Source organism: Nerophis ophidion, linkage group LG24 (assembly GCF_033978795.1).
Source record: "Nerophis ophidion isolate RoL-2023_Sa linkage group LG24, RoL_Noph_v1.0, whole genome shotgun sequence".
NCBI classification, from domain to species: domain Eukaryota; kingdom Metazoa; phylum Chordata; class Actinopteri; order Syngnathiformes; family Syngnathidae; genus Nerophis; species Nerophis ophidion.
Window position 1 is genome coordinate 199613 of NC_084634.1, and position 20676 is coordinate 220288.

The 20676-nt window shown below is 40.7% G+C and overlaps 1 protein-coding gene across 1 annotated transcript in view; it reads right to left on the reverse strand.

The window, feature by feature from the left end:
- The window catches only part of LOC133542606 (adenylate kinase 7-like), a 16491-nt gene extending 4035 nt beyond the window's left edge, over positions 1 to 12456 (reverse strand). Inside the window, exons 1-3 of the mRNA XM_061886886.1 lie at positions 12139 to 12456; positions 10763 to 10857; positions 1872 to 1982 (exon numbers count right to left, since the gene is read on the reverse strand). Coding sequence (XP_061742870.1) covers positions 1872 to 1982; positions 10763 to 10857; positions 12139 to 12214 — 282 coding nt within the window. The 5' untranslated portion in view covers positions 12215 to 12456. The remainder of the gene's footprint in view (positions 1 to 1871; positions 1983 to 10762; positions 10858 to 12138) is intronic.
- Positions 12457 to 20676: the final 8220 nt, after the last annotated feature.

A 20676-nucleotide genomic window follows, 5' to 3' on the forward strand; every position in this document is an offset into this window, starting at 1 on the left:
AGAGGTGGATGTGTGAGATGACAACAATAAGAAGGGAAGGTGGATGTGTGAGATGACAACAATAAGAAGGAGAAGGTGGATGTGTGAGATGACAACAATAAGAAGAGAAGGTGGATGTGTGAGATGACAACAATAAGAAGAGAAGGTGGATGTGTGAGATGACAACAATAAGAAGAGAAGGTGGATGTGTGAGATGACAACAATAAGAAGAGAAGGTGGATGTGTGAGATGACAACAATAAGAAGAGAAGGTGGATGTGTGAGATGACAACAATAAGAAGAGAAGGTGGATGTGTGAGATGACAACAATAAGAAGAGAAGGTGGATGTGTGAGATGACAACAATAAGAAGAGAAGGTGGATGTGTGAGATGACAACAATAAGAAGAGAAGGTGGATGTGTGAGATGACAACAATAAGAAGAGAAGGTGGATGTGTGAGATGACAACAATAAGAAGAGAAGGTGGATGTGTGAGATGACAACAATAAGAAGAGAAGGTGGATGTGTGAGATGACAACAATAAGAAGAGAAGGTGGATGTGTGAGATGACAACAATAAGAAGAGAAGGTGGATGTGTGAGATGACAACAATAAGAAGAGAAGGTGGATGTGTGAGATGACAACAATAAGAAGAGAAGGTGGATGTGTGAGATGACAACAATAAGAAGAGAAGGTGGATGTGTGAGATGACAACAATAAGAAGAGAAGGTGGATGTGTGAGATGACAACAATAAGAAGAGAAGGTGGATGTGTGAGATGACAACAATAAGAAGAGAAGGTGGATGTGTGAGATGACAACAATAAGAAGAGAAGGTGGATGTGTGAGATGACAACAATAAGAAGAGAAGGTGGATGTGTGAGATGACAACAATAAGAAGAGAAGGTGGATGTGTGAGATGACAACAATAAGAAGAGAAGGTGGATGTGTGAGATGACAACAATAAGAAGAGAAGGTGGATGTGTGAGATGACAACAATAAGAAGAGAAGGTGGATGTGTGAGATGACAACAATAAGAAGAGAAGGTGGATGTGTGAGATGACAACAATAAGAAGAGAAGGTGGATGTGTGAGATGACAACAATAAGAAGAGAAGGTGGATGTGTGAGATGACAACAATAAGAAGAGAAGGTGGATGTGTGAGATGACAACAATAAGAAGAGAAGGTGGATGTGTGAGATGACAACAATAAGAAGAGAAGGTGGATGTGTGAGATGACAACAATAAGCAGAGAAGGTGGATGTGTGAGATGACAACAATAAGAAGAGAAGGTGGATGTGTGAGATGACAACAATAAGAAGAGAAGGTGGATGTGTGAGATGACAACAATAAGAAGGGAAGGTGGATGTGTGAGATGACAACAATAAGAAGAGAAGGTGGATGTGTGAGATGACAACAATAAGAAGAGAAGGTGGATGTGTGAGATGACAACAATAAGAAGAGAAGGTGGATGTGTGAGATGACAACAATAAGAAGAGAAGGTGGATGTGTGAGATGACAACAATAAGAAGAGAAGGTGGATGTGTGAGATGACAACAATAAGAAGAGAAGGTGGATGTGTGAGATGACAACAATAAGAAGAGAAGGTGGATGTGTGAGATGACAACAATAAGAAGAGAAGGTAGATGTGTGAGATGACAACAATAAGAAGGGAAGGTGGATGTGTGAGATGACAACAATAAGAAGAGAAGGTGGATGTGTGAGATGACAACAATAAGAAGAGAAGGTGGATGTGTGAGATGACAACAATAAGAAGAGAAGGTGGATGTGTGAGATGACAACAATAAGAAGAGAAGGTGGATGTGTGAGATGACAACAATAAGAAGAGAAGGTGGATGTGTGAGATGACAACAATAAGAAGAGAAGGTGTCACTTACACTTTTGCCAAGTTTAACCACTTTTTTTTCCAGTTCCAGGTGCTCCTGGAAGTTTGGGTGTGCTTGTCTTCTTCGAAAGTCATCATCGGTGAAAGGAAGCTCCAGGTCGTCCTATGACAGACAGAGGTGGAACATGACAGGACCTGTCGTGTTGTGAGACAGGTCCTGTCGTGTTGGGAGACAGGTCCTGTCGTGTTGTGAGACAGGTCCTGTCGTGTTGTAAGACAGGTCCTGTCGTGTTGGGAGACAGGTCCTGTCGTGTTGGGAGACAGGTCCTGTCGTGTTGGGAGACAGAACCTGTCGTGTTGTAAGACAGGTCCTGTCGTGTTGGGAGACAGGTCCTGTCGTGTTGGGAGACAGGTCCTGTCGTGTTGGGAGACAGGTCCTGTCGTGTTGGGAGACAGGTCCTGTCGTGTTGGGAGACAGGTCCTGTCGTGTTGTGAGACAGGTCCTGTCGTGTTGTGAGACAGAACCTGTCGTGTTGTAAGACAGGTCCTGTCGTGTTGGGAGACAGGTCCTGTCGTGTTGGGAGACAGGTCCTGTCGTGTTGGGAGACAGGTCCTGTCGTGTTGGGAGACAGGTCCTGTCGTGTTGTGAGACAGGACCTGTCTCACAACACGACAGGACCTGTCTCACAACACGACAGGACCTGTCTCACAACACGACAGGACCTGTCTTACAACATGACAGGACCTGTCTCACAACATGACAGGACCTGTCTTACAACATCCACATTCTTTATCAGTACTACCTTTTACTCCACCACTTTCACAGAAAAATATCCACTTCTGACACTAAAATACATAAGTTGCTGTACATCAGGGGTCACCAACACCAGGTCGCCCGTAAGGACCAGATGAGTCGCCCGCTGGCCTGTTCTAAAAATAGCTCAAATAGCAGCACTTACCAGTGAGCTGCCTCTATTTTTTAAATGTTATTTATTTATTAGCAAGCTGGTCTCGCTTTGCTTGACATTTTTAATTCTAAGAGAGACAAAACTCAAATAGAATTTGAAAATCCAAGAAAATATTTTATAGACTTGGTCTTCCTTGTTTAAATAAATCCATTTATTTTTTTACTTTGCTTCTTATAACTTTCAGAAAGACAATTTTAGAGAAAAAATACAACCTTAAAAATGATTTCAGGATTTTTAAACACATATACCTTTTTACCTTTTAAATTCCTTCCTCTTCTTTCCTGACAATTTAATCAATGTTCAAGTAATTAATTTTTTTTATTGTAAAGAATAATAAATACATTTTAATTTAATTCTTCATTTCAGCTTCTGTTTTTTCGACGAAGAATATTTGGTCTCCATCTTTCAAAGGCATCAAATCCTGGTTTTGTCATGACTAAGTTGAGAATGGTAACTTTTAGATGGACTAAGGTCTGACATGTTTAGTAACCTTACCAGTGGCAGTGGTCAGACTAAGATGGCAACCTGGATGTGACACACTCAGACTTTCTGATTGGTCAAACGCTGGAGGGCGGGGCATCGATATGACATATCATATGATGATGACTTGACATGACACTATCACATATGCTCCTTTAAGACATGTTGATGAATCTGAGTCTGGGATGGTTGTGATATTGCCCTCACAGTGAGGAAGGAGATGCAAGGTTGGAATCCTGGTTTGCTCATTTCCGTGTAGGAAAGTTCCATTTTCTCCGGTCTAGATGGTGTTTAGCAATCAGGTTTTGGAACACCAGACTTGTCTTGAATCCATAGTCCTCGAAAGTGGTGACACTCAAATTAGTGGTAAGTGGGCTCCATCTAGTGGTACTCCACTGTTAGGGCGCCCAAAGATTGACACTTGATATTAGAGTGGAACTGAGTACTAAGTACTTACAGAGGTGATTGACACTTGATATTAGAGAGGAACTGAGTACTAAGTACTTACAGAGGTGATTGACACTTGATATTAGAGTGGAACTGAGTACTAAGTACTTACAGAGGTGTTTGACACTTGATATTAGAGTGGAACTGAGTACTAAGTACTTACAGAGGTGTTTGACACTTGATATTAGAGTGGAACTGAGTACTAAGTACTTACAGAGGTGTTTGACACTTGATATTAGAGAGGAACTGAGTACTAAGTACTTACAGAGGTGTTTGACACTTGATATTAGAGTGGAACTGAGTACTAAGTACTTACAGAGGTGTTTGACACTTGATATTAGAGTGGAACTGAGTACTAAGTACTTACAGAGGTGATTGACACTTGATATTAGAGTGGAACTGAGTACTAAGTACTTACAGAGGTGATTGACACTTGATATTAGAGAGGAACTGAGTACTAAGTACTTACAGAGGTGATTGACACTTGATATTAGAGTGGAACTGAGTACTAAGTACTTACAGAGGTGATTGACACTTGATATTAGAGTGGAACTGAGTACTAAGTACTTACAGAGGTGTTTGACACTTGATATTAGAGTGGAACTGAGTACTAAGTACTTACAGAGGTGTTTGACACTTGATATTAGAGAGGAACTGAGTACTAAGTACTTACAGAGGTGTTTGACACTTGATATTAGAGTGGAACTGAGTACTAAGTACTTACAGAGGTGTTTGACACTTGATATTAGAGTGGAACTGAGTACTAAGTACTTACAGAGGTGATTGACACTTGATATTAGAGTGGAACTGAGTACTAAGTACTTACAGAGGTGTTTGACACTTGATATTAGAGAGGAACTGAGTACTAAGTACTTACAGAGGTGTTTGACACTTGATATTAGAGTGGAACTGAGTACTAAGTACTTACAGAGGTGTTTGACACTTGATATTAGAGTGGAACTGAGTACTAAGTACTTACAGAGGTGATTGACACTTGATATTAGAGTGGAACTGAGTACTAAGTACTTACAGAGGTGATTGACACTTGATATTAGAGTGGAACTGAGTACTAAGTACTTACAGAGGTGTTTGACACTTGATATTAGAGTGGAACTGAGTACTAAGTACTTACAGAGGTGATTGACACTTGATATTAGAGTGGAACTGAGTACTAAGTACTTACAGAGGTGTTTGACACTTGATATTAGAGAGGAACTGAGTACTAAGTACTTACAGAGGTGTTTGACACTTGATATTAGAGTGGAACTGAGTACTAAGTACTTACAGAGATGATTGACACTTGATATTAGAGTGGAACTGAGTACTAAGTACTTACAGAGGTGATTGACACTTGATATTAGAGAGGAACTGAGTACTAAGTACTTACAGAGGTGTTTGACACTTGATATTAGAGAGGAACTGAGTACTAAGTACTTACAGAGGTGTTTGACACTTGATATTAGAGTGGAACTGAGTACTAAGTACTTACAGAGGTGTTTGACACTTGATATTAGAGTGGAACTGAGTACTAAGTACTTACAGAGGTGTTTGACACTTGATATTAGAGAGGAACTGAGTACTAAGTACTTACAGAGGTGATTGACACTTGATATTAGAGTGGAACTGAGTACTAAGTACTTACAGAGATGATTGACACTTGATATTAGAGTGGAACTGAGTACTAAGTACTTACAGAGATGATTGACACTTGATATTAGAGTGGAACTGAGTACTAAGTACTTACAGAGGTGTTTGACACTTGATATTAGAGTGGAACTGAGTACTAAGTACTTACAGAGGTGTTTGACACTTGATATTAGAGTGGAACTGAGTACTAAGTACTTACAGAGGTGATTGACACTTGATATTAGAGTGGAACTGAGTACTAAGTACTTACAGAGGTGTTTGACACTTGATATTAGAGTGGAACTGAGTACTAAGTACTTACAGAGGTGTTTGACACTTGATATTAGAGTGGAACTGAGTACTAAGTACTTACAGAGGTGTTTGACACTTGATATTAGAGTGGAACTGAGTACTAAGTACTTACAGAGGTGATTGACACTTGATATTAGAGTGGAACTGAGTACTAAGTACTTACAGAGGTGTTTGACACTTGATATTAGAGTGGAACTGAGTACTAAGTACTTACAGAGGTGTTTGACACTTGATATTAGAGTGGAACTGAGTACTAAGTACTTACAGAGGTGTTTGACACTTGATATTAGAGAGGAACTGAGTACTAAGTACTTACAGAGGTGTTTGACACTTGATATTAGAGTGGAACTGAGTACTAAGTACTTACAGAGATGATTGACACTTGATATTAGAGTGGAACTGAGTACTAAGTACTTACAGAGGTGATTGACACTTGATATTAGAGAGGAACTGAGTACTAAGTACTTACAGAGGTGTTTGACACTTGATATTAGAGAGGAACTGAGTACTAAGTACTTACAGAGGTGTTTGACACTTGATATTAGAGTGGAACTGAGTACTAAGTACTTACAGAGGTGTTTGACACTTGATATTAGAGTGGAACTGAGTACTAAGTACTTACAGAGGTGTTTGACACTTGATATTAGAGAGGAACTGAGTACTAAGTACTTACAGAGGTGATTGACACTTGATATTAGAGTGGAACTGAGTACTAAGTACTTACAGAGATGATTGACACTTGATATTAGAGTGGAACTGAGTACTAAGTACTTACAGAGATGATTGACACTTGATATTAGAGTGGAACTGAGTACTAAGTACTTACAGAGGTGTTTGACACTTGATATTAGAGTGGAACTGAGTACTAAGTACTTACAGAGGTGATTGACACTTGATATTAGAGTGGAACTGAGTACTAAGTACTTACAGAGGTGATTGACACTTGATATTAGAGAGGAACTGAGTACTAAGTACTTACAGAGGTGTTTGACACTTGATATTAGAGTGGAACTGAGTACTAAGTACTTACAGAGATGATTGACACTTGATATTAGAGTGGAACTGAGTACTAAGTACTTACAGAGGTGATTGACACTTGATATTAGAGAGGAACTGAGTACTAAGTACTTACAGAGGTGTTTGACACTTGATATTAGAGTGGAACTGAGTACTAAGTACTTACAGAGGTGATTGACACTTGATATTAGAGTGGAACTGAGTACTAAGTACTTACAGAGGTGTTTGACACTTGATATTAGAGTGGAACTGAGTACTAAGTACTTACAGAGGGGATTGACACTTGATATTAGAGTGGAACTGAGTACTAAGTACTTACAGAGGTGATTGACACTTGATATTAGAGTGGAACTGAGTACTAAGTACTTAGAGAGGTGTTTGACACTTGATATTAGAGTGGAACTGAGTACTAAGTACTTACAGAGGTGATTGACACTTGATATTAGAGAGGAACTGAGTACTAAGTACTTACAGAGGTGTTTGACACTTGATATTAGAGTGGAACTGAGTACTAAGTACTTACAGAGGTGTTTGACACTTGATATTAGAGTGGAACTGAGTACTAAGTACTTACAGAGGTGATCGACACTTGATATTAGAGTGGAACTGAGTACTAAGTACTTACAGAGGTGATTGACACTTGATATTAGAGTGGAACTGAGTACTAAGTACTTACAGAGGTGATTGACACTTGATATTAGAGTGGAACTGAGTACTAAGTACTTACAGAGGTGTTTGACACTTGATATTAGAGTGGAACTGAGTACTAAGTACTTACAGAGGTGATTGACACTTGATATTAGAGTGGAACTGAGTACTAAGTACTTACAGAGGTGATTGACACTTGATATCAGAGTGGAACTGAGTACTAAGTACTTACAGAGGTGATTGACACTTGATATTAGAGTGGAACTGAGTACTAAGTACTTACAGAGGTGATTGACACTTGATATTAGAGTGGAACTGAGTACTAAGTACTTACAGAGGTGATTGACACTTGATATTAGAGTGGAACTGAGTACTAAGTACTTACAGAGGTGTTTGACACTTGATATTAGAGTGGAACTGAGTACTAAGTACTTACAGAGGTGTTTGACACTTGATATTAGAGTGGAACTGAGTACTAAGTACTTACAGAGGTGATTGACACTTGATATTAGAGTGGAACTGAGTACTAAGTACTTACAGAGGTGTTTGACACTTGATATTAGAGTGGAACTGAGTACTAAGTACTTACAGAGGTGATTGACACTTGATATTAGAGTGGAACTGAGTACTAAGTACTTACAGAGGTGATTGACACTTGATATTAGAGTGGAACTGAGTACTAAGTACTTACAGAGGTGTTTGACACTTGATATTAGAGTGGAACTGAGTACTAAGTACTTACAGAGGTGATTGACACTTGATATTAGAGTGGAACTGAGTACTAAGTACTTACAGAGGTGTTTGACACTTGATATTAGAGTGGAACTGAGTACTAAGTACTTACAGAGTTGATTGACACTTGATATTAGAGTGGAACTGAGTACTAAGTACTTACAGAGGTGATTGACACTTGATATTAGAGTGGAACTGAGTACTAAGTACTTACAGAGGTGTTTGACACTTGATATTAGAGTGGAACTGAGTACTAAGTACTTACAGAGGTGATTGACACTTGATATTAGAGTGGAACTGAGTACTAAGTACTTACAGAGGTGTTTGACACTTGATATTAGAGTGGAACTGAGTACTAAGTACTTACAGAGGTGTTTGACACTTGATATTAGAGTGGAACTGAGTACTAAGTACTTACAGAGTTGATTGACACTTGATATTAGAGTGGAACTGAGTACTAAGTACTTACAGAGGTGATTGACACTTGATATTAGAGTGGAACTGAGTACTAAGTACTTACAGAGGTGTTTGACACTTGATATTAGAGTGGAACTGAGTACTAAGTACTTACAGAGGTGTTTGACACTTGATATTAGAGTGGAACTGAGTACTAAGTACTTACAGAGGTGATTGACACTTGATATTAGAGTGGAACTGAGTACTAAGTACTTACAGAGGTGTTTGACACTTGATATTAGAGTGGAACTGAGTACTAAGTACTTACAGAGGTGTTTGACACTTGATATTAGAGTGGAACTGAGTACTAAGTACTTACAGAGTTGATTGACACTTGATATTAGAGTGGAACTGAGTACTAAGTACTTACAGAGGTGATTGACACTTGATATTAGAGTGGAACTGAGTACTAAGTACTTACAGAGGTGTTTGACACTTGATATTAGAGTGGAACTGAGTACTAAGTACTTACAGAGGTGTTTGACACTTGATATTAGAGTGGAACTGAGTACTAAGTACTTACAGAGGTGATTGACACTTGATATTAGAGTGGAACTGAGTACTAAGTACTTACAGAGGTGTTTGACACTTGATATTAGAGTGGAACTGAGTACTAAGTACTTACAGAGGTGTTTGACACTTGATATTAGAGTGGAACTGAGTACTAAGTACTTACAGAGTTGATTGACACTTGATATTAGAGTGGAACTGAGTACTAAGTACTTACAGAGGTGTTTGACACTTGATATTAGAGTGGAACTGAGTACTAAGTACTTACAGAGGTGATTGACACTTGATATTAGAGTGGAACTGAGTACTAAGTACTTACAGAGGTGTTTGACACTTGATATTAGAGTGGAACTGAGTACTAAGTACTTACAGAGGTGTTTGACACTTGATATTAGAGTAGAACTGAGTACTAAGTACTTACAGAGTTGATTGACACTTGATATTAGAGTGGAACTGAGTACTAAGTACTTACAGAGGTGTTTGACACTTGATATTAGAGTGGAACTGAGTACTAAGTACTTACAGAGTTGATTGACACTTGATATTAGAGTGGAACTGAGTACTAAGTACTTACAGAGGTGATTGACACTTGATATTAGAGTGGAACTGAGTACTAAGTACTTACAGAGTTGATTGACACTTGATATTAGAGTGGAACTGAGTACTAAGTACTTACAGAGGTGATTGACACTTGATATTAGAGTGGAACTGAGTACTAAGTACTTACAGAGGTGTTTGACACTTGATATTAGAGTGGAACTGAGTACTAAGTACTTACAGAGGTGTTTGACACTTGATATTAGAGTGGAACTGAGTACTAAGTACTTACAGAGGTGTTTGACACTTGATATTAGAGTGGAACTGAGTACTAAGTACTTACAGAGTTGATTGACACTTGATATTAGAGTGGAACTGAGTACTAAGTACTTACAGAGGTGATTGACACTTGATATTAGAGTGGAACTGAGTACTAAGTACTTACAGAGGTGTTTGACACTTGATATTAGAGTGGAACTGAGTACTAAGTACTTACAGAGGTGTTTGACACTTGATATTAGAGTGGAACTGAGTACTAAGTACTTACAGAGGTGATTGACACTTGATATTAGAGTGGAACTGAGTACTAAGTACTTACAGAGGTGTTTGACACTTGATATTAGAGTGGAACTGAGTACTAAGTACTTACAGAGGTGTTTGACACTTGATATTAGAGTGGAACTGAGTACTAAGTACTTACAGAGTTGATTGACACTTGATATTAGAGTGGAACTGAGTACTAAGTACTTACAGAGGTGTTTGACACTTGATATTAGAGTGGAACTGAGTACTAAGTACTTACAGAGGTGATTGACACTTGATATTAGAGTGGAACTGAGTACTAAGTACTTACAGAGGTGTTTGACACTTGATATTAGAGTGGAACTGAGTACTAAGTACTTACAGAGGTGTTTGACACTTGATATTAGAGTGGAACTGAGTACTAAGTACTTACAGAGTTGATTGACACTTGATATTAGAGTGGAACTGAGTACTAAGTACTTACAGAGGTGTTTGACACTTGATATTAGAGTGGAACTGAGTACTAAGTACTTACAGAGGTGTTTGACACTTGATATTAGAGTGGAACTGAGTACTAAGTACTTACAGAGGTGTTTGACACTTGATATTAGAGTGGAACTGAGTACTAAGTACTTACAGAGTTGATTGACACTTGATATTAGAGTGGAACTGAGTACTAAGTACTTACAGAGGTGATTGGCTGACTGCAGGTCCAAGTCATGACGGTGGAGATGAGGATGAACATCTTTGGTTTACTAAATAGTGATATTTTGTCATGGAGGGCTGCCAACACAAGAAGATACACAGACAGGTATGTTGTTACCTGGTGACTTGACAAAGACATGAACAGTCCAGACTTGTTACCAGATGTTAGTGACAAGGACACAACATCCAGACTTGTAACCAGATGTTAGTGACAAGGACACAACATCCAGACTTGTAACCAGATGTTAGTGACAAGGACACAACATCCAGACTTGTAACCAGATGTTAGTGACAAGGACACAACATCCAGACTTGTAACCAGATGTTAGTGACAAGGACACAACATCCAGACTTGTAACCAGATGTTAGTGACAAGGACACAACATCCAGACTTGTAACCAGATGTTAGTGACAAGGACACAACATCCAGACTTGTAACCAGATGTTAGTGACAAGGACACAACATCCAGACTTGTAACCAGATGTTAGTGACAAGGACACAACATCCAGACTTGTAACCAGATGTTAGTGACAAGGACACAACATCCAGACTTGTAACCAGATGTTAGTGACAAGGACACAACATCCAGACTTGTAACCAGATGTTAGTGACAAGGACACAACATCCAGACTTGTAACCAGATGTTAGTGACAAGGACACAACATCCAGACTTGTTACCAGATGTTAGTGACAAGGACACAACATCCAGACTTGTAACCAGATGTTAGTGACAAGGACACAACATCCAGACTTGTTACCAGATGTTAGTGACAAGGACACAACATCCAGACTTGTAACCAGATGTTAGTGACAAGGACACAACATCCATGACAACATACATAAAAGTACTTTATGAATACATTTGTATTTGTTGGAAGCAAATCTGCATTTGATCGGGACTGCAGCTTCAAGTCTTCTGGGAAGGCTGTCCACAAGGTTGCAGAGAGTGTCTTTGTAGCAATTCTCCAGCATTCTTCCAAAAGCACATTGGTGAGGTGACACACTGATGTTGGTGGAGAAGGTCTGGCTCTCAGTTTCCCTTCTAATTTATCTATGGGGTTTAGGTCAGGACTCTGTGCAGGCCAGTCAAGTTCCTCCACACCAGACTGTCATCCATGCCATTATGGATCTTGCAGTGTGCACTGGTGCAGAGTCATGTTGGTATGAAAGATGGCACTTCAAGTCCACATGTGGGTCAAGGCGGGTGGCCAAATACTTTAGGCAATATAGTGTATTTTCCTCTATAGAAGAACATTTCAATGGGGTTTTTGCTGCGCTCCTAAAAAAGAGGCGGAGCTGAGGTGGCCATGGAGTGTGTTTCCATGGCCACTTGAGCCCAGGTGATGCCGAGTGCTCACCTGACAGCAGGTAGCTGGCCTGGGGGATCTGCTGAGGATTGTGGGTGATGTTGTAGATGATGATGTCACACTCCATCACCTTGTCAACAAGCTCCTCCTCACTCAGGTCCTTGCACACAAAGAAGTAGAAGCTAGTTTGCTTGAGGTCAAAGGTGAGAAGGTTCTGCCTACCTTGTAGACTTCCAGCACATAGGGCGGGTCCTCCTCCGCACCCTCGGACATGGTGCCCACCAACGGGTAACTTGATACTGTCTCTTTCACTTTCTGCCCGTCTGTCTCCGTCTTTGCATCAACTTCCAGCGTGTGTTTGGACAGACACTGTCCAGCAGGAAGATGTCACACAACAGGAAGATGTCACACAACACTTCTATGTCACACAACAGGAAGATGTCACACAACACTTCTATGTCACACAACAGGAAGATGTCACACAACACTTCTATGTCACACAACAGGAAGATGTTACACAACACTTCTATGTCACACAACAGGAAGATGTCACACAACAGGAAGATGTCACACAACACTTCTATGTCACACAACAGGAAGATGTTACACAACACTTCTATGTCACACAACAGGAAGATGTCACACAACAGGAAGATGTCACACAACACTTCTATGTCACACAACACTTCTATGTCCAGCAGGAAGATGTCACACAACAGGAAGATGTCACACAACAGGAAGATGTCACACAACACTTCTATGTCACACAACACTTCTATGTCACACAACACTTCTATGTCACACAACACTTCTATGTCACACAACACTTCTATGTCACACAACACTTCTATGTCACACAACACTTCTATGTCACACAACACTTCTATGTCACACAACACTTCTATGTCCAGCAGGAACATGTCACACAACAGGAAGATGTCACACAACACTTCTATGTCACACAACACTTCTATGTCACACAACACTTCTATGTCCAGCAGGAACATGTCACACAACAGGAAGATGTCACACAACACTTCTATGTCACACAACACTTCTATGTCCAGCAGGAACATGTCACACAACAGGAAGATGTCACACAACACTTCTATGTCACACAACACTTCTATGTCACACAACACTTCTATGTCCAGCAGGGAGATGTCACACAACACTTCTATGTCACACAACACTTCTATGTCCAGCAGGAAGATGTCACACAACAGGAAGATGTCACACAACACTTCTATGTCACACAACACTTCTATGTCACACAACACTTCTATGTCACACAACACTTCTATGTCACACAACAGGAAGATGTCACACAACACTTCTATGTCACACAACACTTCTATGTCACACAACACTTCTATGTCACACAACACTTGTATGTCCAGCAGGAAGATGTCACACAACAGGAAGATGTCACACAACACTTCTATGTCACACAACACTTCTATGTCACACAACACTTCTATGTCACACAACACTTCTATGTCACACAACAGGAAGATGTCACACAACACTTCTATGTCACACAACACTTCTATGTCACACAACACTTCTATGTCACACAACACTTCTATGTCACACAACACTTCTATGTCACACAACACTTCTATGTCACACAACACTTCTATGTCACACAACACTTCTATGTCACACAACACTTCTATGTCACACAACACTTCTATGTCACACAACACTTCTATGTCCAGCAGGAAGATGTCACACAACAGGAAGATGTCACACAACAGGAAGATGTCACACAACACTTCTATGTCACACAACACTTCTATGTCACACAACACTTCTATGTCACACAACACTTCTATGTCACACAACACTTCTATGTCACACAACACTTCTATGTCCAGCAGGAAGATGTCACACAACAGGAAGATGTCACACAACACTTCTATGTCACACAACACTTCTATGTCCAGCAGGGAGATGTCACACAACACTTCTATGTCACACAACACTTGTATGTCCAGCAGGAAGATGTCACACAACAGGAAGATGTCACACAACACTTCTATGTCACACAACACTTCTATGTCACACAACACTTGTATGTCCAGCAGGAAGATGTCACACAACAGGAAGATGTCACACAACACTTCTATGTCACACAACACTTCTATGTCACACAACACTTCTATGTCACACAACACTTCTATGTCACACAACAGGAAGATGTCACACAACACTTCTATGTCACACAACACTTCTATGTCACACAACACTTCTATGTCACACAACACTTCTATGTCACACAACACTTCTATGTCCAGCAGGAAGATGTCACACAACAGGAAGATGTCACACAACAGGAAGATGTCACACAACACTTCTATGTCCAGCAGGAAGATGTCACACAACACTTCTATGTCACACAACACTTGTATGTCCAGCAGGAAGATGTCACACAACACTTCTATGTCACACAACACTTCTATGTCCAGCAGGAAGATGTCACACAACAGGAAGATGTCACACAACACTTCTATGTCCAGCAGGAAGATGTCACACAACAGGAAGATGTCACACAACACTTCTATGTCCAGCAGGAAGATGTCACACAACACTTCTATGTCACACAACACTTCTATGTCACACAACACTTCTATGTCACACAACACTTCTATGTCCAGCAGGAAGATGTCACACAACAGGAAGATGTCACACAACACTTCTATGTCACACAACACTTCTATGTCCAGCAGGAAGATGTCACACAACACTTCTATGTCACACAACACTTCTATGTCACACAACACTTCTATGTCACACAACACTTCTATGTCCAGCAGGAAGATGTCACACAACACTTCTATGTCACACAACACTTGTATGTCCAGCAGGAAGATGTCACACAACAGGAAGATGTCACACAACACTTCTATGTCACACAACACTTCTATGTCACACAACACTTGTATGTCCAGCAGGAAGATGTCACACAACAGGAAGATGTCACACAACACTTCTATGTCACACAACACTTCTATGTCACACAACACTTCTATGTCACACAACACTTCTATGTCACACAACAGGAAGATGTCACACAACACTTCTATGTCACACAACACTTCTATGTCACACAACACTTCTATGTCACACAACACTTCTATGTCACACAACACTTCTATGTCCAGCAGGAAGATGTCACACAACAGGAAGATGTCACACAACAGGAAGATGTCACACAACACTTCTATGTCCAGCAGGAAGATGTCACACAACACTTCTATGTCACACAACACTTGTATGTCCAGCAGGAAGATGTCACACAACACTTCTATGTCACACAACACTTCTATGTCCAGCAGGAAGATGTCACACAACAGGAAGATGTCACACAACACTTCTATGTCCAGCAGGAAGATGTCACACAACAGGAAGATGTCACACAACACTTCTATGTCCAGCAGGAAGATGTCACACAACACTTCTATGTCACACAACACTTCTATGTCACACAACACTTCTATGTCACACAACACTTCTATGTCCAGCAGGAAGATGTCACACAACAGGAAGATGTCACACAACACTTCTATGTCACACAACACTTCTATGTCCAGCAGGAAGATGTCACACAACACTTCTATGTCACACAACACTTCTATGTCACACAACACTTCTATGTCACACAACACTTCTATGTCCAGCAGGAAGATGTCACACAACACTTCTATGTCACACAACACTTCTATGTCACACAACACTTCTATGTCACACAACACTTCTATGTCCAGCAGGAAGATGTCACACAACACTTCTATGTCACACAACACTTGTATGTCCAGCAGGAAGATGTCACACAACAGGAAGATGTCACACAACACTTCTATGTCACACAACACTTCTATGTCACACAACACTTGTATGTCCAGCAGGAAGATGTCACACAACAGGAAGATGTCACACAACACTTCTATGTCACACAACACTTCTATGTCACACAACACTTCTATGTCCAGCAGGAAGATGTCACACAACACTTCTATGTCCAGCAGGAAGATGTCACACAACAGGAAGATGTCACACAACACTTCTATGTCCAGCAGGAAGATGTCACACAACACTTCTATGTCCACACAACACTTCTATGTCACACAAACACTTCTATGTCACACAACACTTCTATGTCCAGCAGGAAGATGTCACACAACAGGAAGATGTCACACAACACTTCTATGTCACACAACACTTCTATGTCCAGCAGGAAGATGTCACACAACACTTCTATGTCACACAACACTTCTATGTCACACAACACTTCTATGTCACACAACACTTCTATGTCCAGCAGGAAGATGTCACACAACACTTCTATGTCACACAACACTTCTATGTCCAGCAGGAAGATGTCACACAACAGGAAGATGTCACACAACACTTCTATGTCACACAACACTTCTATGTCACACAACACTTGTATGTCCAGCAGGAAGATGTCACACAACAGGAAGATGTCACACAACACTTCTATGTCCACACAACACTTCTATGTCACACAACACTTCTATGTCACAGCAGAAACTTCTATGTCACACAACAGGAAGATGTCACACAACACTTCTATGTCACACAACACTTCTATGTCACACAACACTTCTATGGTCCACACAACACTTCTATGTCACACAACACTTCTATGTCCCAGCAGGAAGATGTCACACAACAGAAGATGTCACACAACAGGAATATGTCACACAACACTTCTATGTCCAGCAGAAGATGTCACACAACACTTCTATGTCACACAACACTTCTATGTCCAGCAGGAAGATGTCACACAACACTTCTATGTCACACAAACACTTCTATGTCCAGCAGGAAGATGTCACACAACAGGAAGATGTCACACAACACTTCTATGTCCAGCAGGAAGATGTCACACAACAGGAAGATGTCACACAACACTTCTATGTCCAGCAGGAAGATGTCACACAACACTTCTATGTCCACACAACACTTCTATGTCCACACAACACTTCTATGTCACACAAACACTTCTATGTCCAGCAGGAAGATGTCACACAACAGGAAGATGTCACACAACACTTCTATGTCACACAACACTTCTATGTCCAGCAGGAAGATGTCACACAACACTTCTATGTCACACAACACTTCTATGTCCAGCAGGAAGATGTCACACAACAGGAAGATGTCACACAACACTTCTATGTCCCAGCAGGAAGATGTCACACAACAGGAAGATGTCACACAACACTTCTATGTCCCAGCAGGAAGATGTCACACAACACTTCTATGTCACACAACACTTCTATGTCACACAACACTTCTATGTCACACAACACTTCTATGTCCAGCAGGAAGATGTCACACAACAGGAAGATGTCACACAACACTTCTATGTCACACAACACTTCTATGTCCAGCAGGAAGATGTCACACAACACTTCTATGTCACACAACACTTCTATGTCACACAACACTTCTATGTCCACACAACACTTCTATGTCCAGCAGGAAGATGTCACACAACACTTCTATGTCACACAACACTTCTATGTCACACAACACTTCTATGTCACACAACACTTCTATGTCCCAGCAGGAAGATGTCACACAACACTTCTATGTCACACAACACTTGTATGTCCAGCAGGAAGATGTCACACAACAGGAAGATGTCACACAACACTTCTATGTCACACAACACTTCTATGTCACACAACACTTGTATGTCCAGCAGGAAGATGTCACACAACAGGAAGATGTCACACAACACTTCTATGTCCACACAACACTTCTATGTCACACAAACACTTCTATGTCCAGCAGGAAGATGTCACACAACACTTCTATGTCCAGCAGGAAGATGTCACACAACAGGAAGATGTCACACAACACTTTCTATGTCCAGCAGGAAGATGTCACACAAACACTTCTATGTCACACAACACTTCTATGTCACACAACACTTCTATGTCACACAACACTTCTATGTCCAGCAGGAAGATGTCACACAACAGGAAGATGTCACACAACACTTCTATGTCACACAACACTTCTATGTCCAGCAGGAAGATGTCACACAACACTTCTATGTCACACAACACTTCTATGTCACACAACACTTCTATGTCACACAACACTTCTATGTCCAGCAGGAAGATGTCACACAACACTTCTATGTCACACAACACTTGTATGTCCAGCAGGAAGATGTCACACAACAGGAAGATGTCACACAACACTTCTATGTCACACAACACTTCTATGTCACACAACACTTGTATGTCCAGCAGGAAGATGTCACACAACAGGAAGATGTCACACAACACTTCTATGTCACACAACACTTCTATGTCACACAACACTTCTATGTCACACAACACTTCTATGTCACCACAACAGGAAGATGTCACACAACACTTCTATGTCACACAACACTTCTATGTCACACAACACTTCTATGTCACACAACACTTCTATGTCACACAACACTTCTATGTCCAGCAGGAAGATGTCACAACAACAGGAAGATGTCACACAACAGGAAGATGTCACACAACACTTCTATGTCCAGCAGGAAGATGTCACACAACACTTCTATGTCACACAACACTTGTATGTCCAGCAGGAAGATGTCACACAACACTTCTATGTCACACAACACTTCTATGTCCAGCAGGAAGATGTCACACAACAGGAAGATGTCACACAACACTTCTATGTCCAGCAGGAAGATGTCACACAACAGGAAGATGTCACACAACACTTCTATGTCCAGCAGGAAGATGTCACACAACACTTCTATGTCACACAACACTTCTATGTCACACAAACACTTCTATGTCACACAAACACTTCTATGTCCAGCAGGAAGATGTCACACAACAGGAAGATGTCACACAACACTTCTATGTCACACAACACTTCTATGTCCAGCAGGAAGATGTCCACACAACACTTCTATGTCACACAACACTTCTATGTCACACAACACTTCTATGTCACACAACACTTCTATGTCCAGCAGGAAGATGTCACACAACACTTCTATGTCCACACAACACTTCTATGTCACACAACACTTCTATGTCACACAACACTTCTATGTCCAGCAGGAAGATGTCACACAACACTTCTATGTCACACAAACACTTGTATGTCCAGCAGGAAGATGTCACACAACAGGAAGATGTCCACACAACACTTCTATGTCACACAACACTTCTATGTCACACAACACTTGTATGTCCAGCAGGAAGATGTCACACAACAGGAAGATGTCACACAACACTTCTATGTCACACAACACTTCTATGTCACACAACACTTCTATGTCACACAACACTTCTATGTCACACAACAGGAAGATGTCACACAACACTTCTATGTCACACAACACTCTATGTCACACAACACTTCTATGTCACCACAACACTTCTATGTCACACAACACTTCTATGTCCAGCAGGAAGATGTCACACAAACAGGAAGATGTCACACAACAGGAAGATGTCACACAACACTTCTATGTCAGCAGGAAGATGTCACACAACACTTCTATGTCACACAACACTTGTATGTCCAGCAGGAAGATGTCACACAACACTTCTATGTCACACAACACTTCTATGTCCAGCAGGAAGATGTCACACAACAGGAAGATGTCACACAACACTTCTATGTCCAGCAGGAAGATGTCACACAACAGGAAGATGTCACACAAACACTTCTATGTCCAGCAGGAAGATGTCACACAACACTTCTATGTCACACAACACTTCTATGTCACACAACACTTCTATGTCACACAACACTTCTATGTCAGCAGGAAGATGTCAACACAACAGGAAGATGTCACACAACACTTCTATGTCACACAACACTTCTATGTCACACAACAGGAAGATGTCACACAACACTTCTATGTCACACAAACACTTCTATGTCACACAACACTTCTATGTCACACAACACTTCTATGTCCAGCAGGAATATGTCACACAACACTTTCTATGTCACACAACACTTCTATGTCCAGAATGTCACAACACTTCGATGTCACACAAACCTTCTATCCAGAGTTCACACAACACTTCTATGTCACACAACACTTGTATGTCCAGCAGGAAGATGTCACACAACAGGAAGATGTCACACAACACTTCTATGTCACACAACACTTCTATGTCAACACAACACTTTGTAATGTCCAGCAGGAATATGTCACACAACAGGAAGATGTCACACAACACTTCTATGTCACACAACACTTCTATGTCAACACAACACTTCTATGTCACACAACATTCTATGTCCACACAAACACTTCTATGTCACACAACACTTCTATGTCACACAACACTTTTCTATGTCACACAACACTTCCTGATGTCCACACAACAACTTCTATGTCACACAACACTTGCTATGTCAGCAGGAAGATGTCACCAAACAGGACGATGTCACACAACCTTCTATGGTCACACACAAACCACTTCTATGGTCACACCACAAACACTTCTGTATGTCCAGCAGGAAGATGTCACACAACAGGAAAGATGTCACACAACACTTCTATGTCCAGCA